At 42.4% G+C, this 17,489-nt stretch overlaps 3 protein-coding genes across 12 annotated transcripts in view; 2 read left to right on the forward strand and 1 right to left on the reverse strand.

The window, feature by feature from the left end:
* Positions 1 to 5,319, forward strand: part of SIRT5 (sirtuin 5) — a 31,001-nt gene extending 25,682 nt beyond the window's left edge. For all 10 annotated transcript variants that reach the window (XM_057699359.1, XM_057699358.1, XM_057699362.1 and 7 more), the window contains one exon: positions 4,814 to 5,319. In XM_057699359.1, coding sequence (XP_057555342.1) covers positions 4,814 to 4,889 — 76 coding nt within the window. In that variant the 3' untranslated portion in view covers positions 4,890 to 5,319. The remainder of the gene's footprint in view (positions 1 to 4,813) is intronic.
* Positions 5,320 to 7,649: 2,330 nt separating this feature from the next.
* Positions 7,650 to 11,812, forward strand: NOL7 (nucleolar protein 7). Its single transcript, XM_057699363.1, has 8 exons — positions 7,650 to 7,995; positions 8,083 to 8,143; positions 8,766 to 8,824; positions 10,090 to 10,121; positions 10,663 to 10,750; positions 11,073 to 11,194; positions 11,273 to 11,350; positions 11,620 to 11,812. The coding sequence occupies exons 1-8, from the start codon at positions 7,727 to 7,729 to the stop codon at positions 11,694 to 11,696; spliced, it is 786 nt and encodes a 261-aa protein (XP_057555346.1). The 5' UTR covers positions 7,650 to 7,726; the 3' UTR covers positions 11,697 to 11,812.
* A 569-nt stretch (positions 11,813 to 12,381) lies between these two features.
* Positions 12,382 to 17,489, reverse strand: part of RANBP9 (RAN binding protein 9) — an 86,049-nt gene continuing 80,941 nt past the window's right edge. The window contains exons 13-14 of the mRNA XM_057699351.1: positions 16,136 to 16,247; positions 12,382 to 13,486 (exon numbers count right to left, since the gene is read on the reverse strand). Of these exons, the coding sequence (XP_057555334.1) occupies positions 13,356 to 13,486; positions 16,136 to 16,247 (243 nt within the window). The 3' untranslated portion in view covers positions 12,382 to 13,355. The remainder of the gene's footprint in view (positions 13,487 to 16,135; positions 16,248 to 17,489) is intronic.

Here is a 17,489-nt window from a genome sequence, read left to right on the forward strand (position 1 = left end):
GTTACCTGAATAGGTAGCAGAATGCGGCCTCCGTTTTAAACTCAGATCTCATGAGACTCCCTCGACCTCGCACAAGTTGTTTGGATTTTTGCCCCTACTCTAATTTAGAGACAAAGTCATAGAAGTTGCCTCCCACCGAAATGTATTAATATTTTCAAGGTGTTAATTAGTTCCAGTTTTGTGTTTTGTCATTTTCCCTGTCCCAGATGGTTGTCTTGGATGATTTCTGAAAAGCCATTACCTTAGGCATTTTCAGATTTAGGCTTCAAGGTCTTGACTGTTACTCAGCCCCAGAGGCCCTTGGTGTGTAAGGGTCTGTGTGCATTTGTTGAGGCAGAATTGGGATTTGCGCTCCTGAGAGACTAGTGTGGCCGGGCCTTCCAAGCACCCGGGGCCCTCCGCGCCCTGCGACTACCTGTTGTTCCTCTTTGCATGTCTCTAAACTTTGGAATTCAGTCGAAGTCCACACATGTTTATTAAGGACCTACTATGTACTAGGCACTGTTCTGGGTGCTTAGGATAGGATATATTAGTAAACAAAACAAAAACGCTACCATGTGAAGATGGCATTCTGGTGCTGGAGGCAGGCAGGACACAACAAGCATAATAAATGTGCAATTCTGTGGCCTGTGAGACGGGGATTAGGCTGTGGGGAAAAGCAAAGGTAGAGTTAGGGGAGCAGGCGGGTTGCAGGATTCAGTGGGAAGTTGCGGGGAGCCTCAATGAGAAGAGATTGAGCAGACTTGGAGGAGGGGAAGGGGTTAGCTAAAGAGATACCTGGGCTAGGAGCTTTCCAGACGCTGGGACCACCTGGGACAAAGGCCGCAAGAGGGAAGCAAGCTCAGGAGGTTTGAGGGACAGCAAGGAGGCCAGTGTGGCTGGAGAGGAAGGACCCGGGAGGCGCTCCAGTAGAGGCAGAGGTGCTCAGTAAGGGGAGGAATGCCCCCAGAGAAAGCTCACTGCAGGCGGAGTTCAGAAGTCTCAGGAACTGTTCGCTAGAAAATGGTTTTATAGATCATCTTATTTATGTATTTATTCCTCAAGAGTGTAAAGAGGTTCCTTCCTTTAATTTACAGTTGGCCACGTTTAATAGGGAAGGCCAGTGCTCTCCTTGGCTGGATTGTCAAGGTAGGTAGTAGAGGCCCTGTTAGTCTGTGCAAAGTCTGTTAACCAAAAAAGTCTTTTAAAGCAAGAATAATTAAAAAAGGACACATAAGTATTTCATTTTCATTTAAAGCATCAATGTGCATGCATTTCCTTTTTTTTTTTTTTTGATAGAGCAAAGGCCTTTTCTCTGGGTAGGAATCTGCTGATTCGAGTTCACCTTTCTCGCATAAATCATGTTCATAATCCTCCTGGTGTTCCTCAGATTCCCCTGAAGATAAAAATCACCTCCGCCTTTACTCTATAAAACAAAACAGGCAACCGAGAGAGTCACATCTCAAGGCTGCAGCCTGGACTGCCTGCGTCAGGATTTCCAGGCCAAGGAGACTGTCTGTCTGTTTAAGAAGTGACCCAGGGGATTTGTATCATCAGGAAATCTTGGAAAACACTGGAATACAACTTCTGGTTTTGATAATTTTCTGTTTTTTTCTAAGTGGAGAAAGAACACACAAAAAGAAACTCGTGAAGCAATCCCCTCCATCTTTTCCATCTACACCTAATTTAACAATGATTTTTAATAACTTGCTATGTTTTCCCAAAGCATTCAGATCATTTTCCTAGAAATAACCCTCTTTTAATAGCTATATTTTTGCATTAATTAAATTTTTAATTAAATTGGATCATTACATTAACCAATAAAAGTGGCACGAACATATTCTGGATGAAGCACAGTGGTCTTGGTGTGGCTGCAACGGGAGGGGTGAGGGGAAAGGCATCGGGCTTCTAGAACAGGGGTCTTCAAAAACTTTTGTTCACGTACCCCATTTACATTTTTCAACCTGACATCTAAAATTTATCAAAATCATTGAAAAAGATGTGATTCCAAGTGTATTGGAAATAAAATACCAAAGTTTAAATATAAAACTGTCATAATCCTGGCTTTTAATGTATCCAGTCAAATCTGAATGTGACAACTACTTGATATCATCGATTTACAAAATAAACATGCAAGCCCTTTTTCACAGTGAGAACCTTCACATTTTTTCTCTTTGAACTTGTATTCTCATCCTACTTCTACTGCAAAAATTTATACTAATGTATTTTTATGCTTGAAAATCTTTTATTGACTATCCCATTATATTCTGCTGCAAAATATATGAATTATTTAATTATTTTCAGTTTTCTTAAAACTTAACAATCGTTCCATTGAAAAATTCTAGATGGGATTATCATTGCAGTAATTTATAGTATGAAGTTGTTGAAAACAACAAATGATACATTTTGATTAATAATTCCATAAAAGTAAAATGATGGGAAATGCATCTCTTAATAGATGCATGGGGCATGAGATTTTTTAATTAATTCAGGTATCCACGGCTGAATACTAAGAATTGTTAGAAGGAGACAGAGTTCATGTTGTTGTAGCCCAGTCAGCCTGCGGTCACCAGAAACAAACCTGTATTCTACGAAGATCAGGTTTCCTGACCCACTGCCGTGAGGGAGTCCTCAGAGGAGCCGTGAGGCGTGTCCCCAAACAAAGGAAAAGATGGAGTCATTACGGGATTTGGAAGGAGGGTCGAGTTTGGGTGAAGTTTAAATGAAGTGGTTTTTGATCGACTCTGCAACCAGCAGGGATGCGGGTGTGGAGAGGGCTCGGATCTGCTGTGGCTGCAGAGCGGCCACAGGGTCCTGTTTCCTTGAAGGTAGATGTGGAGCCCTGGGCCCAGGCACCCCTTACCTGGAGCTCGGCACCTGTGTTGGAAGTAAGGCAGCTTCTGGGAGGAAAGTGGCTTAGGTCCTCCAGGCACAGGGGACATTTCATTCTTGACTGCCGTCATTTCCAACGGCAAGGTGTCAAATAGTGTGTGATTTAGAGGACAGAATTCCTGCTTGGTGAGTAACAAAGCAGTGGTCGCTCAAAGAAGGGAGTTGCTATGATATTGTGCAGCTTGTCCTGGGGGAAGAATTCTGTCTCTTCCTAGCTCTGCAGCTGGCTGTACCTGTGTCTCTAATTCCAGTCTGAGGGGTGGCAGGACAGATTTTTACTGGCCAAGCTAAATTTTGCCTTTTCAGTGTCAATTGTAATTCTTAGTTTTTGCTTTTTATAGATGACAGTACTGAGAAACCGGGGCCACAGAAACCCCGGGCATGAAAGGAATTTTGTTATTGCTACTCAGATTTTTGGACCTCCTCCCAAGTTATATGCTGAAGTACCTACAGTACTCTTGAATTTACTGATCTGTTCATTGACAATTCTAGAAGACCCTCCTTCAGTTTTATTGAAACCAAGAATGAGATGGCCCTGCTTGTGTGTGTTACCCAGTCTTTAGAAACCATTTGTTTTCTCAGATCCACACCAACATTTCAAGCATCCCTTTCTTTGGCAGCCCATAAGTCTCTGTATTCTGGGCTAAGGCGCCATTGTAAGATTTGGGATGGGTGAGGCGAGGTGCAGCCTGCTTCGGTAAATTGGGAGGAGGGTGAATGTGGAAAGGGGCACAAGAACTTCCTGGGTGGCGCAGTGGTTAAGAATCCGCCCGCCAACGCAGGAGACCTGGGTTCGAGCCCTGCTCCAGGAAGATGCCACATGCTGTGGAGCAACTAAGCCCGTGCGCCACAACTATTGAGCCCGTCCGTGTGCTGCAAGTACTGAAGCCAACTTGCCCAGTGCCTGTGCTGAGCAACAAGAGAGGCCACCGAAATGAGGAGCCTGTGCACCACAATGAAGAGTAGCCCCCACTCACCGCAACTAGAGAAAGCCTACAAAGACCCAGTGCAGCCAATAAACAAGTTAATTAATTAATTAATTAAAAAAGAAAGAGCATGTGGAAGTTGAGGCTCTCCATGCCTGGCTGTGCTTCTTGGAAAGTCCTCAAGGGACTGTGCTGGGGAGGAGGTTTCTAGTGGCCAGCGTTCCACACGCTGCGGTGGCAGAAGGATGGGAGATGCCATTTGGTCGGGGATGTCCCTTCGTGGCACCCTACTGAGAAAACAGAGCATTTAAGGGCTAAGACATTCATGATTTTTGTTGTATCAAGAGTGAGTAATATGACCAAATGCTTTTTTTCAACTGTGCTCAATTGATTTTCTTATTACTAATACACTAGAATTAGTTGGGGTATTTTTCCCCCGTCCTAAACGTTTTCCCTTGAAGGAAGAAGAAGTCATTGGTTTTTCTTTTCTCTCCCTCTTCTTTCCTTGATCTTTTTCTTTTTCCAACTTTCTGACTATAAGTCAGAGCTACTTGTGAATTCCACGGGATGGCTTGAGAGGCCTGTTGAGTCAGTTGAAATCCTTATGGTCTGTGTGCTGCATGCAGTTCTTTTTCTCTTGTCCTTAGCACCCGTGAAGGCTGTTTTATGTAGTATATAAGGTTTTGCAAAACTTACAATTTCAGTTATGACTTTGGCAAAGCAATCACAAAATACACTTTACAATCATGTCTCCCTTTCCTCCTTAAAATAAAATTCTTATTTATAGCACCTAAATCCTAGGCAATTGCTTTCCCAAACTCCATTGGTGACAGGGGCCAACCCATTCTGAAGTATCTGCATTTGGAGTTTTCAGAAACTAGAAGAAAGAACTGGGCACAAAAACACATAAGGTCATATTTGTGAGAATCTATTTTACTAAGAATCTGGATGTAACTAAGAAAGTTGACTTGCTGAAGCAGAACGTTCATTCTGCTGTGTTCGTCCTTCTATTTCAGGTTTCATTTCCAGGGACCGTGTGGGAAGACGCTGCCTGAAGCCCTTGCTCCTCATGAAACTGAAACTGCTTCTTAAGTGCCCTGAGGGAGGAAGAAATCATAGCACATCTAAGTACCAGGCCACCAACAGGAGAAACAGTCTTGTGGATGGTGAGCTGAATCCTGAAAGGTCTGAAAATATCTCATAGAATCCAATCTGCTGATAAGTGATGGGACTTAGAAGCAGCAGCAGTAAACGTGTTTAGAAGGAGAAGTCACAACTTCTCAAGTCAATTCATGTTGTTTGGTTTGAAGCTAAACATGAGATACCTCTGATGTGTTTATTTGGTTACTCTGAGGGAAACAACTTTGTAATTAGATTGTCTAAAAAAAGTAATTATCCTGATTTTATTTTTGCTATTTGGGCAATGATAGAAGTAGAGGGGTAAAACCCTGGTATTTCTGATTTTTTTGCACAAGATTTGATGGAAAATAAAATCCCTTTCCACAGCAGGTAATTTATTGTATAAAGATGTCACTCTAAGAGATGTCTTTGTTGGGGACTTTTTCTTTTCATTGTTTATTGTTTGGCTGCCTTAGCTCAATTTCCAGGGGGAGAGCTTACAACAAGATTTCATGCAAGGAAGGAAGAGAAAATTAGCAACAAGGTAGAAAATCAGGATGAGAAAAAAGAATGATGCAAGTATATGGACTCCAAGGATAAACACAGCTGCCTAAAATTTAGCACTGGCCTTCTTAGCAGCCAAGGAGCAAAGGGAGAGGTGATGGTTGGTTGTTTCTCAATATCATAAACACAGAAGGACATTTCTTACTGTCATAAACACATGCCCTGTGGGGTCTGCAAGCTCCCCCAGACACTGAATTTTGAAGAGAGTTTTTCCCATAGAACTTTCACATTTTGTGCTTATAGTAGCTTGCATAAAGTAGGGAGAATACAGCCCTCTCCTCAAGTCTCACCACCAAATGCAGCACCCAGGGATGCCTGATGGGAGGAGTGGCCTTCAGTAAACAGCACAGGAAGGTCGTGGATAACTAGCTCCCTTGGATCTGGTGGGCCCCCTGGGGGATTATGCAGCTGGGCCACATCAGCTCCGCCCCTTACAAAACTGCATTTAATATTCCACCCTTGGCTTTTGTAGAAGTAGATGACAGCACACTGTGACATTAAACTTTGTACTGCATTTGCAAGTCATGCCTTTTAATAAATCCCAAGGACCCTTTGCATGGGCAAGAGGGGTGCCCATAACCCATAGGGAGTCTGCAGGATCAGCCAGGCACCCTGAGGGCTCTTTCATATTTTACACGGGTGGGTCAAAGCATGCACACCGAGAGGACTTGTAGTACTTATAATACAGTATTTTATACATAAAATACCGTCACTCACTTCTAATAGAGTTGTTGTAGGGCTTCTCAAAAGTGCACTCTATACATTTCCCTAGTGTTGGCAGTGATGGAAGTCAGCACAGTGTTTTAGGGAGTCTGACTATATTTTTAATTTGTAATTTCTATCTGACCAAGGCCCAGATATTTCAGAACTGTACTCTGCAACTCCATTCCTACTAGGTTGCTAGTAGCCTTGTTTCTGTTTTGTCATTTTTGTTCATGTTTCGGTCTTGTTTTTAAACTAGGAATTGCTTCTAAGTCAGAGAAAAGGAAAAGCAAATTAAAAATACTTCAAAATTTATGTGAGGTAGGATGATTCAATTCATCACTGAACATCTACCATATGATAGACACTAGAAATACAACGCTTAGTGAGAGATGGACCTTCCCTCGAGTTCACAAGGACTGGGTCGGACAACGGTCGTATAAACTATTATACAGTGTGGAAGCTACAGCGACAAAAAACATCTGTGCACGATTCAGAGGAGCATGCAATTAGAGCTGAGCAGAGTGGAGTTGGGGTTTAAGGCGCTTGAAAGGCTTTACTTAAGAGGAAGTCAGCCTGGGTGGGAGTTTTCAAGTATAAATAGGCGTTCCAAGCGCGGAGTGTATATCACTATGTCCAGATGCACAGCAGGTACGAAAGAGCTTGGTTTGTTCCGAGAACGATGAGTCACTTGCCGTCGTGTAACGGGTGGGAGAAGAGAGACACCAAGAGCGTGCAGGGCCACGCATGCTAAAGACCTGGAATGAGCACACGTGGGGCGGGGGCATAAACCCCCGCAGCTGGGCTTGCGTCCGCGACGTGACGGTGCGATGGCGGCCGCTGTGCAGGGCCCGGGGTGACGGCAGGGAACCGGGGGTCCCTGCTCCCAGTGGGCTCACGTTCTCACGGGGCAGTCAGAGAGCGAACTGCCGGGGAGGAGGGTCTGGGGCGGCCGGTGCCGAGCGTCGGGGTAAGTGCCGGTCCGTCCACGGTGTTTCTCGCGGGCGACCACACGGCCGAAGGGCACGGGGTCCGGCCGCTGCAGCGCCCTTGCTCCTTCTGAAACTGCGCTTCTTTGGGGAGTGCGGGGTGAGGAGGCCGGAGCTGCGGTACAAATACTGATTGACTGGGTCGACCAAGCAACGCATCTCGCAGCTTTAAAAAAAAAAAAGGCGGCGATAGGGCGACTGGGGCTTGCGGTCACCGGATGGCGTGACCAGCCAGGCCGCCTCGAGGAGCGCGAGGACCCCGCCAACCCTGCTCTCAGCATCCTGGCCCAGGAGGCAGCAGGATGGGGCGCCCCTGCCCGGAAACAAGCCCCGCGCCCACCCGCCGCCGCAGCCTCGGAGCAGGGTGGGCGTAGACCCCTCCCGCTCTCCTCAGGCCACGCCCTTCCCCGTTCAGCGCACGCGCCTCTGCCTGGCTCAGCCGGGCCTCCGAACCTGCGGAGGGCGACAGAACCCGCGGCGCCTGCCTTTTACGTCACGCTCCGCCTGCGTGCTGCTTCCGGGTCAGAGGTCAGGCGGCCGGGCGCAGTGTGGGTCATGGTGCAGCTCAGGCCGCGGCCGTCCCGCGTCCCAGCGTCGGCGTCGGCGATGGTGGACGAGGGCCAGCCCGCCTCGGAGGAGGAGGAAGAGGCGGAGCACGGCCTGTTGCTCGGGCAGCCGAGCAGCGGCGCGGCCGCCGAGCCGCTGGAGGAAGACGAGGAAGGAGACGATGAGCTCGACGACGAGGCCCCGGAGGAGCTGACTTTCGCCAGCGCCCAGGCGGAAGCGAAAGAAGAGGAGCGGCGAGTTCGGGAGACAGTGCGCAGGTTCGGAGCCCGCGGCCGCGCGGGGAGGGGCGCCCCTTCCCGTCCCGCTCTTCCCTGCCCGCACTGACTGGTGGCCCTTTCTTCCAGGGATAAAACGCTTCTGAAAGAGAAGAGGAAGCGGCGCGAGGAGCTGTTCATCGAACAGAAGGTTAGAGGGGAGGGAGGCGTTTCACAGCCCGGCTCAGGGTAGATAAAATTCAGAGTTGCTACGATGTGGGGTAGAGGAAAGTCGATAATATTTTCTTCTGACAACAGTGACAACAAAGCGCTCGTGCTCTTTGCTGTCCACCGATTGAAAACGGGAGTGGGAAGAGGTGTGAACTTGAAATCGCAGGGTCCGTCCCACCTCTGACGCTCAGCGGAGGTAGTTTCTTTGAAACTGGGTCGCTATGAGAATTGAGTTGTTTTGTAAACTAAGGGCCGTACAGACATAGAGGATGATTGGTTTGCTCTCAGATGTTTAGCAGATTGGCCACAGAACTGACTCCAGGTGGACGTGATATTAACTGCTTCCAGTGTATAACAGTGACCTGAGGGGTTGCAGTGCAGTGGGTACCCTTCCTAGTCTTCAGATCTTCCAAAGAATGGGAATAGGTTCCGAGATGCTTGGCCCAGGATTCCCACAGCTTAGAGCTAGTGGAGGGCAGCGTTCAGCCCGATTCCTTTATTTGCCTTGAGATAGGGCTGTCCTTAAAATGATTACTTCAAAAGCAATCCAGGGCATACTGTCGTGTACTTCACTTTTAATTGATTCTTTAAATGTTTTTAAGAAAAGAAAACTCCTTCCAGATACTATTCTAGAGAAGTTAACTACAGCTTCACAAACTAGGTAAGTAATGGATATCATTTTATTACTTGTTTGCCTACAGTCTTTGAATGACATGTTGGTACATTTATTTGAACTCATAATTGAAGAAATTATGAAGTCTAAAAAGCTACACAGTCTTTGAATTTGGTGGGACAAGTGGAGGGGAAATATTCCACTTCTTTTCAGTCTTTTGCTGTTTTTTCTCATGTTTGTTGTTGTTCCGGTAGGTAACTCTAGCTTCTGAGTTGCTGATCCCAGTGTTTTCACTGTCATGGTACAAGGGGCAGGATAGATGGTGTGAATAAAAGTGTTTTGCAATTTATTCTTTAGTTGGAGTAGCAGGCAGTTATCCATAGGCTCCTGAAACTCAGCTTGCCCTGTGCTTGCCTTACCTGCCATCAGCCTGTCCTCCTCCTTCCCCGTTTCACTTAGCAGATGTGCCATCCACCCGATGTTTAAAGCTTGCCTTCCTCATCTATGCCAGGGATTCCACAAACCATACTTACTTTAGATTTCTACATATTTGCTTTTTTTTTTTTTTTTCCTGTTCCCCCTTGTTTCCTCTTACTGCTTTCAGTTCAGAAGTGTACAGGGGTATCTTCTACTTAGGACAGTGGTTCTCAGATTTACAATAAAAGAACTTTTCCAAAGAGCTACTCAAATTCTGAATACATCATGGTGGCAAGGTCCCTGCCGTCTTTCAAAACCAGTTCAAATGTCACTTGTCCCTTCTCTCACTCCCTCCACCCCATCACTTCCCCCACTCTCTAGCTTTTCTACTTTGCAAGTGCTTCTGTATAGACATCTCATTGTATTTTGCCAGTTTACCTTTCTCTCCATTTAGGCCACACTTCTTGAGGCTAATTAATGCTTGTCTCCATCCTTGTTTTTTGTGTCTAAACTGTTCAGTTAATCCTTTGAGATCTCTCCAAATAAAGTGAGGCAGGCCTACCACCTTTCACTTCGTATCTCAAGTACTGTATTATATAATTAAATATTGCACTTTAACTCTGTTAACCACAACCACCTGCTTCTTTGGAAGCCTGCTAATATACTTTCAGGTTTTAAATTCTGAGAAGATACTCCCAACCTGGTATATAGTTTATTGATTGAGAGTTGTCTGCAGTGCACTGGGGACTCTTTCTAAAGATCCTAAGTAAAAATTGAGAATGGTGTAATAAAAGGGGGGTATCTTATTTGTACAACCAGGTGAAATTTTGTAACAAGTTGAGTCGTCTTTGCTCTCTGCCATTCCACTTAGTGTTTTTCTTGTTGTTCTTCCTTAGTGTGAAGAAATCATTGGGGAAGTTGAAAGAAGGTATGAACTATTCTAATTTAAATAACTTCTCATTGTCTTTTTTTTTTTTAACTAGTTAGTTTATTGGCTGCATTGGGTCTTCGCTGCTGCACGTGGGCTTTCTCTAGATGTGGTGCACGGGCTTCTCATTGCGGTGGCTTCTCGTGTGCACGGGCTTCTCATTGCGGTGGCTTCTCGTCTTGTGGAGCACAGGCTGTAGGGCTTCAGTAGTTGTGGCTTGAAGGCCCTAGAGTGCAGGCTCAGTAGTTGCAGTGTGTGGGCTTAGTTGCTCTGCAGCATGTGGGATGTTCCCAGCCCAGGGATCACACCCGTGTACTCTGCATTGGCAGGCGGATTCTTAACCACTGTGCCATCAGGGAAGTCCTGCATTTACAGATATTTGCAGTCCTATGTTACCGACCCTTAGAGCATGGGAACAGACCTGGCCAGTTTATTTCTTACAAATAAAAATCACATACAGATTGTTGTGTAGTGAACTCCAGTATATGTTCCCAATTTATTTTTACACAAATGCTAATTAGAAATATAACTCAATTTTTAGTTAATGTGCAAAAGGACAATGAAGAACGTGAGAAAGGAAGTGACTCTAAGAAAGCTAAAAAGAAAGTGCAAAAAGTACAGACTGTTGGGTAAGAAGAGTCGTCTTTTTTTGTGTGTAGGATGTAAAGGTGACCTTTGGGGGGAGAGTACTGGCTTAATTAGTAGTTTCAGATTGGATCCTCTGTGGAAAATTATTGGTACTTATATTTTTTAAAAAAAGCATTTATTTGCTCTACTAAAATGTAAACATTAGTTGTAAAATAGTCCTATTATTTAGTTTTATTCTCTTACCTGTGCATATATGATATTAGGACTTGGGATTTTTTTCCCACTGTTTGAGTCAACTGACAAAAATAGTTTATTTTGAAAATAAGCATGGCCTCATTTTGACCTTTTGTTATTTATCACCAGCCAGAATAAAAGCTACTTGGCTGTAAGGCTAAAAGACCAAGATCTGAGAGATTCAAGGCAAGAAGCAGCCAAAGCCTTCATACAGAATTGTTTATATGGTCCTGGAACCAACAGAACTACTGGTAATTTCCTTATGGATTATTTTTCTCCCTTTTTAACTGCAAATTAGACAAAGAAATGATAATTATTCTCTTTCCTAGTAAACAAGTTCCTGTCTCTTGACAACAAGAGGTTACCGGTGAAAAAGGCTGCAGCCCAGTTTTTGAATCACACTTGGGGTAAGATTCAGCTTTATTGTCTTGAATCTGATAGTTTTGTGTATTGAATAATGTTCTTTTTTAAGGAGACAGTAAATACTCATGAAGTACCAACTTTTTTTCTTACAATGACTTCTATTACTAAAGTTGCTTCTGAAGAATAGGTCAGTGCAGTATGTATGTACATATACATAATTTTAATATTTATACTCGTATTACACAGAAAATTTGCAGTTGTTTCTTGGGAATTTTATCTGTTATTCTTAACTGCACAAAACCTTCTATTCTAGGATCCCAGAAAAAACAAAACGCCAGGAGGTTTAAAAAACGTTGGATGGTCAAAAAGATGAAAACTTCTAAGAAGTAAATCAGAGCTAAATGAAGAACGAGTACTTTGTATGTATAGAATTTATAATTATTTAGTTTACAGGATTTAATTTTTCTGAAAAAATTAATAAATCACTGACAAATCTTTTAAAGGGTCATTATGAAAATGTCTGTTTGGGGAAACACCCAGTCACATTTCATCCTTCTTGAGTATAACTGTGCCTTGTAGTCTTCGAGCATCTTGGAAGAAAAAGCAGTTTAAAAGGACTTGTTTCCCTTTTTTTAAAATAATTTTTTACCCATTTTATTGAATACAAGCAATGCCCACACCAGTAAGGCACCTCTGCTATCCCTCTTCCCCACCCTGCAGCATGTGTGGCAGGAAGAGTCTTCCACTGCAGCTCTTAGATGTTTTAGTCTCTCAGATATTTTTGTGCTTTTGATGAGAATTTCACAGAATGAGGAGGAGTGCAGTATCTAAGTGTAGGTAGATAATCTGTTCTTTTCAACGGTTTAAGCCTCAGTGTACAAAATATATCCAGCACAGACCTCTGCCAGATGAAACATGGTTGTTATGGAAGAGCTTGTTAACCAGTTTTGGAGTTTGCTTTAAAACTGGCAAGTAACATGCCGTATTATGATTATGAAAATAATAATTCCCTGCTTTCTTCCTGTTATCACCCATAGTATCAGGTTTGACCCTAATCCAGGGAGGCCAGTAAACTCAAGGCAGTCTTAGGCTACAGAACAACTAAAATGAATGGTTGCTACTGTAAATCTAACTTTAATCATAAGAAGTATGCAAGTACCTAATATATAAACTCAATTGACACTCTAGTATCTGTAGAAGTAAATTTTTAATGGCTGGTTAATTATATCACTACATTTTTATTGCAATATAGTACTCATTTAAGCACTTAAAAATGGAAGGTGTACAAAGATTAAATTAAGACACGGTAAATTGACTAAATATTTGGTTTTTATATAAATAAAGGTCATAACCACACTGTTGACATGTAATACTGTTATAATACAACAGTTAAATTTGTGAGTCTACAACAGAAGTCATCTGTAGTTAAACAGGACAAAGTGGAAAAAGACCATGTTAAAACAAAACTACTGGGACTAACAGGTCAGGATTGTAAGTAGCAACAAACATATTCACTCAGCTCCTGAGTATTTCAAGTTTTACAGTACACATTAAAAATGACTTCTTCCATCAACACTATAAATTCAAACTGTCCGATGTTTATGCATTTTGCAAGTTACACTGATTGAATGCTTATATGGGAGCGGGGGTCAGAACACCTCCCAGTTTGAAGTTTACATCACCCACATGCTAACACAAACACAACGTGTTCCATTTCCTTCCCCCCTCTCCCCCCAACAAAGAAGGCAGGAGTTTTTGGTTTCTTTTAGGTAATTGTTTTAAAGGATTTGTGATGATCAATCTGAGTGTCTGAAATTCAGTACTATTTAACTCTTAGACAACTAAGAGGTTAAAGATGGAAAATAATTTCTCCTAACACTAAGTTAGAAAATCATTTGCATCATGCTGTAAACTAGGAAGCAATGTAAAGCGACAAAAACCTGTCCCCAGTACATAATTAAAAAAATCTAAATTTCAAATCAGCAGAGCTGGTCTACTTCCATGTTTTCTATATGCCACGATATAAGTGTGAGCTCCGTAAATGCATAGCTAATGTAGGTAGTCTTCCACTGTGGCAAAAGCACAGGATCCAATTCCTGATCGAGCCATCAGTCCTAGACACTGTGTGGCCTGTCCCATGGCTAGGGCAAGTGGAGGTTGCTTTGGCAGATTGTGGGTTTCTGAGGAAATATGATTAAAAATGGAAATGGCAGTTAGCAACACATTTTAAACGACATCTCTCAGTCAGGAAAATATCGCATTACTTACAAGTAAGGAACATTTAGTATTTCTCTTCTATTTGACCAAGGTCAGTTGACATTACCAGAGAAAAAGGCATCAGGTTTTCGGTGCAAGTTTCACTGATGGATTCTTCCCCTTCTGGGGACAGGACCCAACAGAGGCTGCCTAATCCTCTCCCAGGTGAATATTATTTGAGTTGTTAAGGGAGCAAGTGGTGATGAGAGACATGAGAGACAGCTGAGCAAAACCACCCTATAACTTGAGTTAATTTACAATTGGTAGGATAAACATTTTTTAAAATCACCAATAAATGAAAGTTTTCAGGGTCCTACATACCAGACATTTGTCAGAAAGCTGTAGTACAAATGTAATAATCACCAAAATGTATTCTTTGCCAGAGATGAAAAACTGAACTAATGATAAAAGTGGCCAAACCCATAGTAGCTGGTAACTTCTTGTGTGGAGATGTCCAAATTTTAATTTTATGCGGATTCCCAATTAGTAAAATTGCTAATCAGTCCTTGTAGGCACAGCTGACAACAGAGGCAGTGATACTTGGCTGGTTAAGGCTCCATGTGGTTGGTTCTGAGGTTGCAGTATTGGTGGTGGGAGAAAGAAAAGTGCAGAAGGGATGAAGCAAAAATAAAAAGGAAGCAGGTTCAGGACTTAAAGGTATAAGAGAAAATAAAATAGGATTAAGAATATTAGAATAAAAATATGCAAGAAAAGATACACAAGTTAGTAAAAAGTGGTCTGTAGGTTAAGGTTATTAAAGTACTAGCTGTTCTTTGGCAAGATGCTAAATTTAGCTAAATTCTGGCAGGGACACATTTTTTTGTCAACTCTGAGCAGGACTGATTTTATAAACTAACTGCCTCAACTAAAATCAAGAATAATATAATTTTTACACAAAATCAACATAACAGAATAAACAACGAAAAGGAAACCATCCTTTCAAAAATATCTCTTGAAGGTTCACAGGGAAGTAACCTTGCTCAGAGGTAAGCACTTCATTACAGGTTTATTTTGGCCAAGGGAGGTACATCTGGTTGTAAGCATCTTTAAATTTTTTGGCATATGAAACTTGGAGGAATTACATACAATTAATATACCTTTAAGCACTATTTAGAGATAAAGCTATATAATACAGCACAGTATTTACAAATATGCACACAAAGACCCAGAGCAATTTAAGTCTTGTCATTACTTGTGCAGGAATTATACACATTTAATATAGTAAGTTTACGCACTATTTATAGCTGCACTACATAATACATGGCACAATATGTAAGAATATATACATCCTAGATAAGCAATGTACTACTTAAAATTTTAATTCCCCTGGAGAATCCAAGATTTTTAACTGTCATAAGCCAACTGGTCACTTCTCAAAAATTCTTTCCAAGTCTGAGTGTTAGCTAGATACAAAGCAGTTAGGGCTTCATGGTTACCTATACTGCATTTAGTCATTTCAATAATAAGACAATTACAGTCAACCATTATTTGCCCTAGAATTCCAGCACTGCTACTAAGTACAGTTATTTTTACCAACAGAGCTAAATGAATTTCGTATAACCAAAGAAAATACACATTAACCAAAGAAAATTCATATTAGTTATTATATACAAATTCTAAATTTAAGAAAACCATAACAAAAAAACACTGCTACTATTCCAAAACTTAAGTATTAGGCCGTAACACAATACATAATGAATACTTTAAATTGCTTCCTTTACATTCAGCCACATGAGCCCTAGCCTTTGCTCCAAGTCCCCCATCTAAATACTCTTATCCATCTAAGATAGTCTCAAACAGGGCCAAACAGCACAGAACAGACTTCTAAACTGGTAGTCCCCACTCTTCTTGAGGAATTACATCCTAAAGAGTCAGGTGAAAAAATCACTCTCATCTGAATTACCTTTGAAAAAAATTGCCCAAATATTAAATCTTATGTAAACAATCAACCCTATAGAGTGTAGATATAAATGCACAAAATGTGCAGTTGCCGAATTTATATAAAAATATTTGTTCAGTACATAAACTCCACACTCCTGTTTGCAGTGAGTTGCTCACAGGAATGGCAACCAGCCAGGGGACAGCACACCCAGGTTTCTCGCCGGGTGCTCCCCCGGCTAAGCCTCGCTATTTACTGCTGCTCTCCCCTTCCCTCCCTCTTGTGTTGGGTAAAGGCGTGTAGTTAAATATGCTGACCTTTAATGCAAATATCAGGGTTGGTGCTGACAGCACTCTAGAGCCCCCCAGAAACCCTGTGCCTGTATCTTAACGCACGGTGGGAGCTGTGACCCGGGTGGCTCAGGCCGGAAATGCTCATGTACACGTTCATACAAAAACTTCTGTTTCCCAGACATCACAAGATGCACCCCAGTGCACTGTTTTTATCCCATCTGAATCCACTTAATCTGGGACTGAGATACCAGAGGAAGTTTTCTATACTTTAAGGTTAATTTTAATTTTTAAAATGTAGAAAATATTTCCCTTATGATTTTACCAAAATATAAATGCCAGCACAAATACCGTCTCAAATACTCAAGAGACTAGTTGAAGTTGTGCTTTCTGGCTTCACTTACCTAATATTGCACTGTTAAGAGCTGAGCATACAGGTTCTCTCTGAATTGGGTCAAGTTGATTTCCAACTGGGCTGTTCCAAGGATCTGAATAGGCTAGTAAACTGAATGCATCCTGTTGAAAACATAGCAATTTGGTTTTTAATTCAAATAGTTCAGTGACTGTACTCACCATGGTTACACGTTGAGAGACAGGTAAAATATGGCTTTAAGGCACTAGACTAACACTTAAGCCCATTTACCCCTATGACTAAGAGGCTGTATATTTTGTAACAACTAGATTATTCAGCAAAGTCTAATTTGTTTCCATTTTTCTTATAAACAGCCATTTTCATCATCTACCTCTTATCCCTACAACACAGAAGAGGAATACATAAAATAAAAACGGAAAATAACTAATTCCTATGGAATGGACTATTACTGGTTAGGGTAAAGAGACAAAACATTCAGATACTTTACTATTTATGACCACTGATATGAATTTGACATTGAAAGGATAGGACCAGCCCGTATATTTCTTTAAAAAGGTGTGCGAACTGGACACATCTCACTGGATGTCTTCTTCTCAAACTCAGTAATCAAAAGACTAAACTGGCTCCCCTTCAGGAACATTCAGTAGTTCCAACCATCCTCAAGCTGCCCCTCCTGGAGTAACTGACACACCGTCTTCTTTTTAGACGACGGCTCTTTTTGTTGTCTTTCTGTGGGGAGCATGTAAATACAGTGGTTTCAGACACTGGCCTCAAGTTAAGCTGCATCACCAGAGTGGCCTTTGGCAAGAACAACCTTCGTAAGTATCAGTTTCATCATTTGTATAATGGGGATTATAAGAGGTCCTGTTTCACACAGTTTATGAAGACTAAGTGAGCTAAATAAAATTAGCAATGTCAGTTCACTCTAATCTTTCAATAAATGATAAATTATTGTTTTGCCAAAAGTCAGTGCCCTAATTGAGAGTAATATGATACAGGTACAGATATACATACAGTTACAGAGAGACAGGACACCTTTCCCATTCAGATGGCATACCTGGACAAGTGCTGAGGAAACCAAATCGGTGAACTCAGTAACATAACACTCCAAATGCTGGTCTCTGAAATGCGGGCGTGAAATTCCTAGAGAACACTATCTCCCAGGTGAAGGTGCTCCAGCGCCCGTCCAGTCAACTTACTAGTGGGGGAAAGGCTTCCTGGTCAAGTCTGTTCTTGCCCTTTCTCATCTGAATTGGCCTCTATGTTGTGACGACTGGAGAACTGCCCATAGAGCAAAGCTGTGCAGTCTGAGGCTACAGACAGATTCGTACAGCACCTCCATTGTCCTGCACTGCTGAGTATTTCCTTCACATTAGACTTCCTGC

Source organism: Hippopotamus amphibius, chromosome 11, assembly GCF_030028045.1.
Source record: "Hippopotamus amphibius kiboko isolate mHipAmp2 chromosome 11, mHipAmp2.hap2, whole genome shotgun sequence".
Taxonomy (NCBI): domain Eukaryota; kingdom Metazoa; phylum Chordata; class Mammalia; order Artiodactyla; family Hippopotamidae; genus Hippopotamus; species Hippopotamus amphibius.

Coding starts and splice junctions, on each gene's coding strand:
- NOL7 (XM_057699363.1), top strand. CDS start 7,727: ATGGTGCAGCTCAGGCCGCGGCCGTCCCGCGTCCCAGCGTCGGCGTCG. Junction 10,122..10,662: donor ATTGGGGAAGTTGAAAGAAG/GTATGAACTATT, acceptor CTCAATTTTTAG/TTAATGTGCAAAAGGACAAT. Junction 10,751..11,072: donor CAAAAAGTACAGACTGTTGG/GTAAGAAGAGTC, acceptor ATTTATCACCAG/CCAGAATAAAAGCTACTTGG.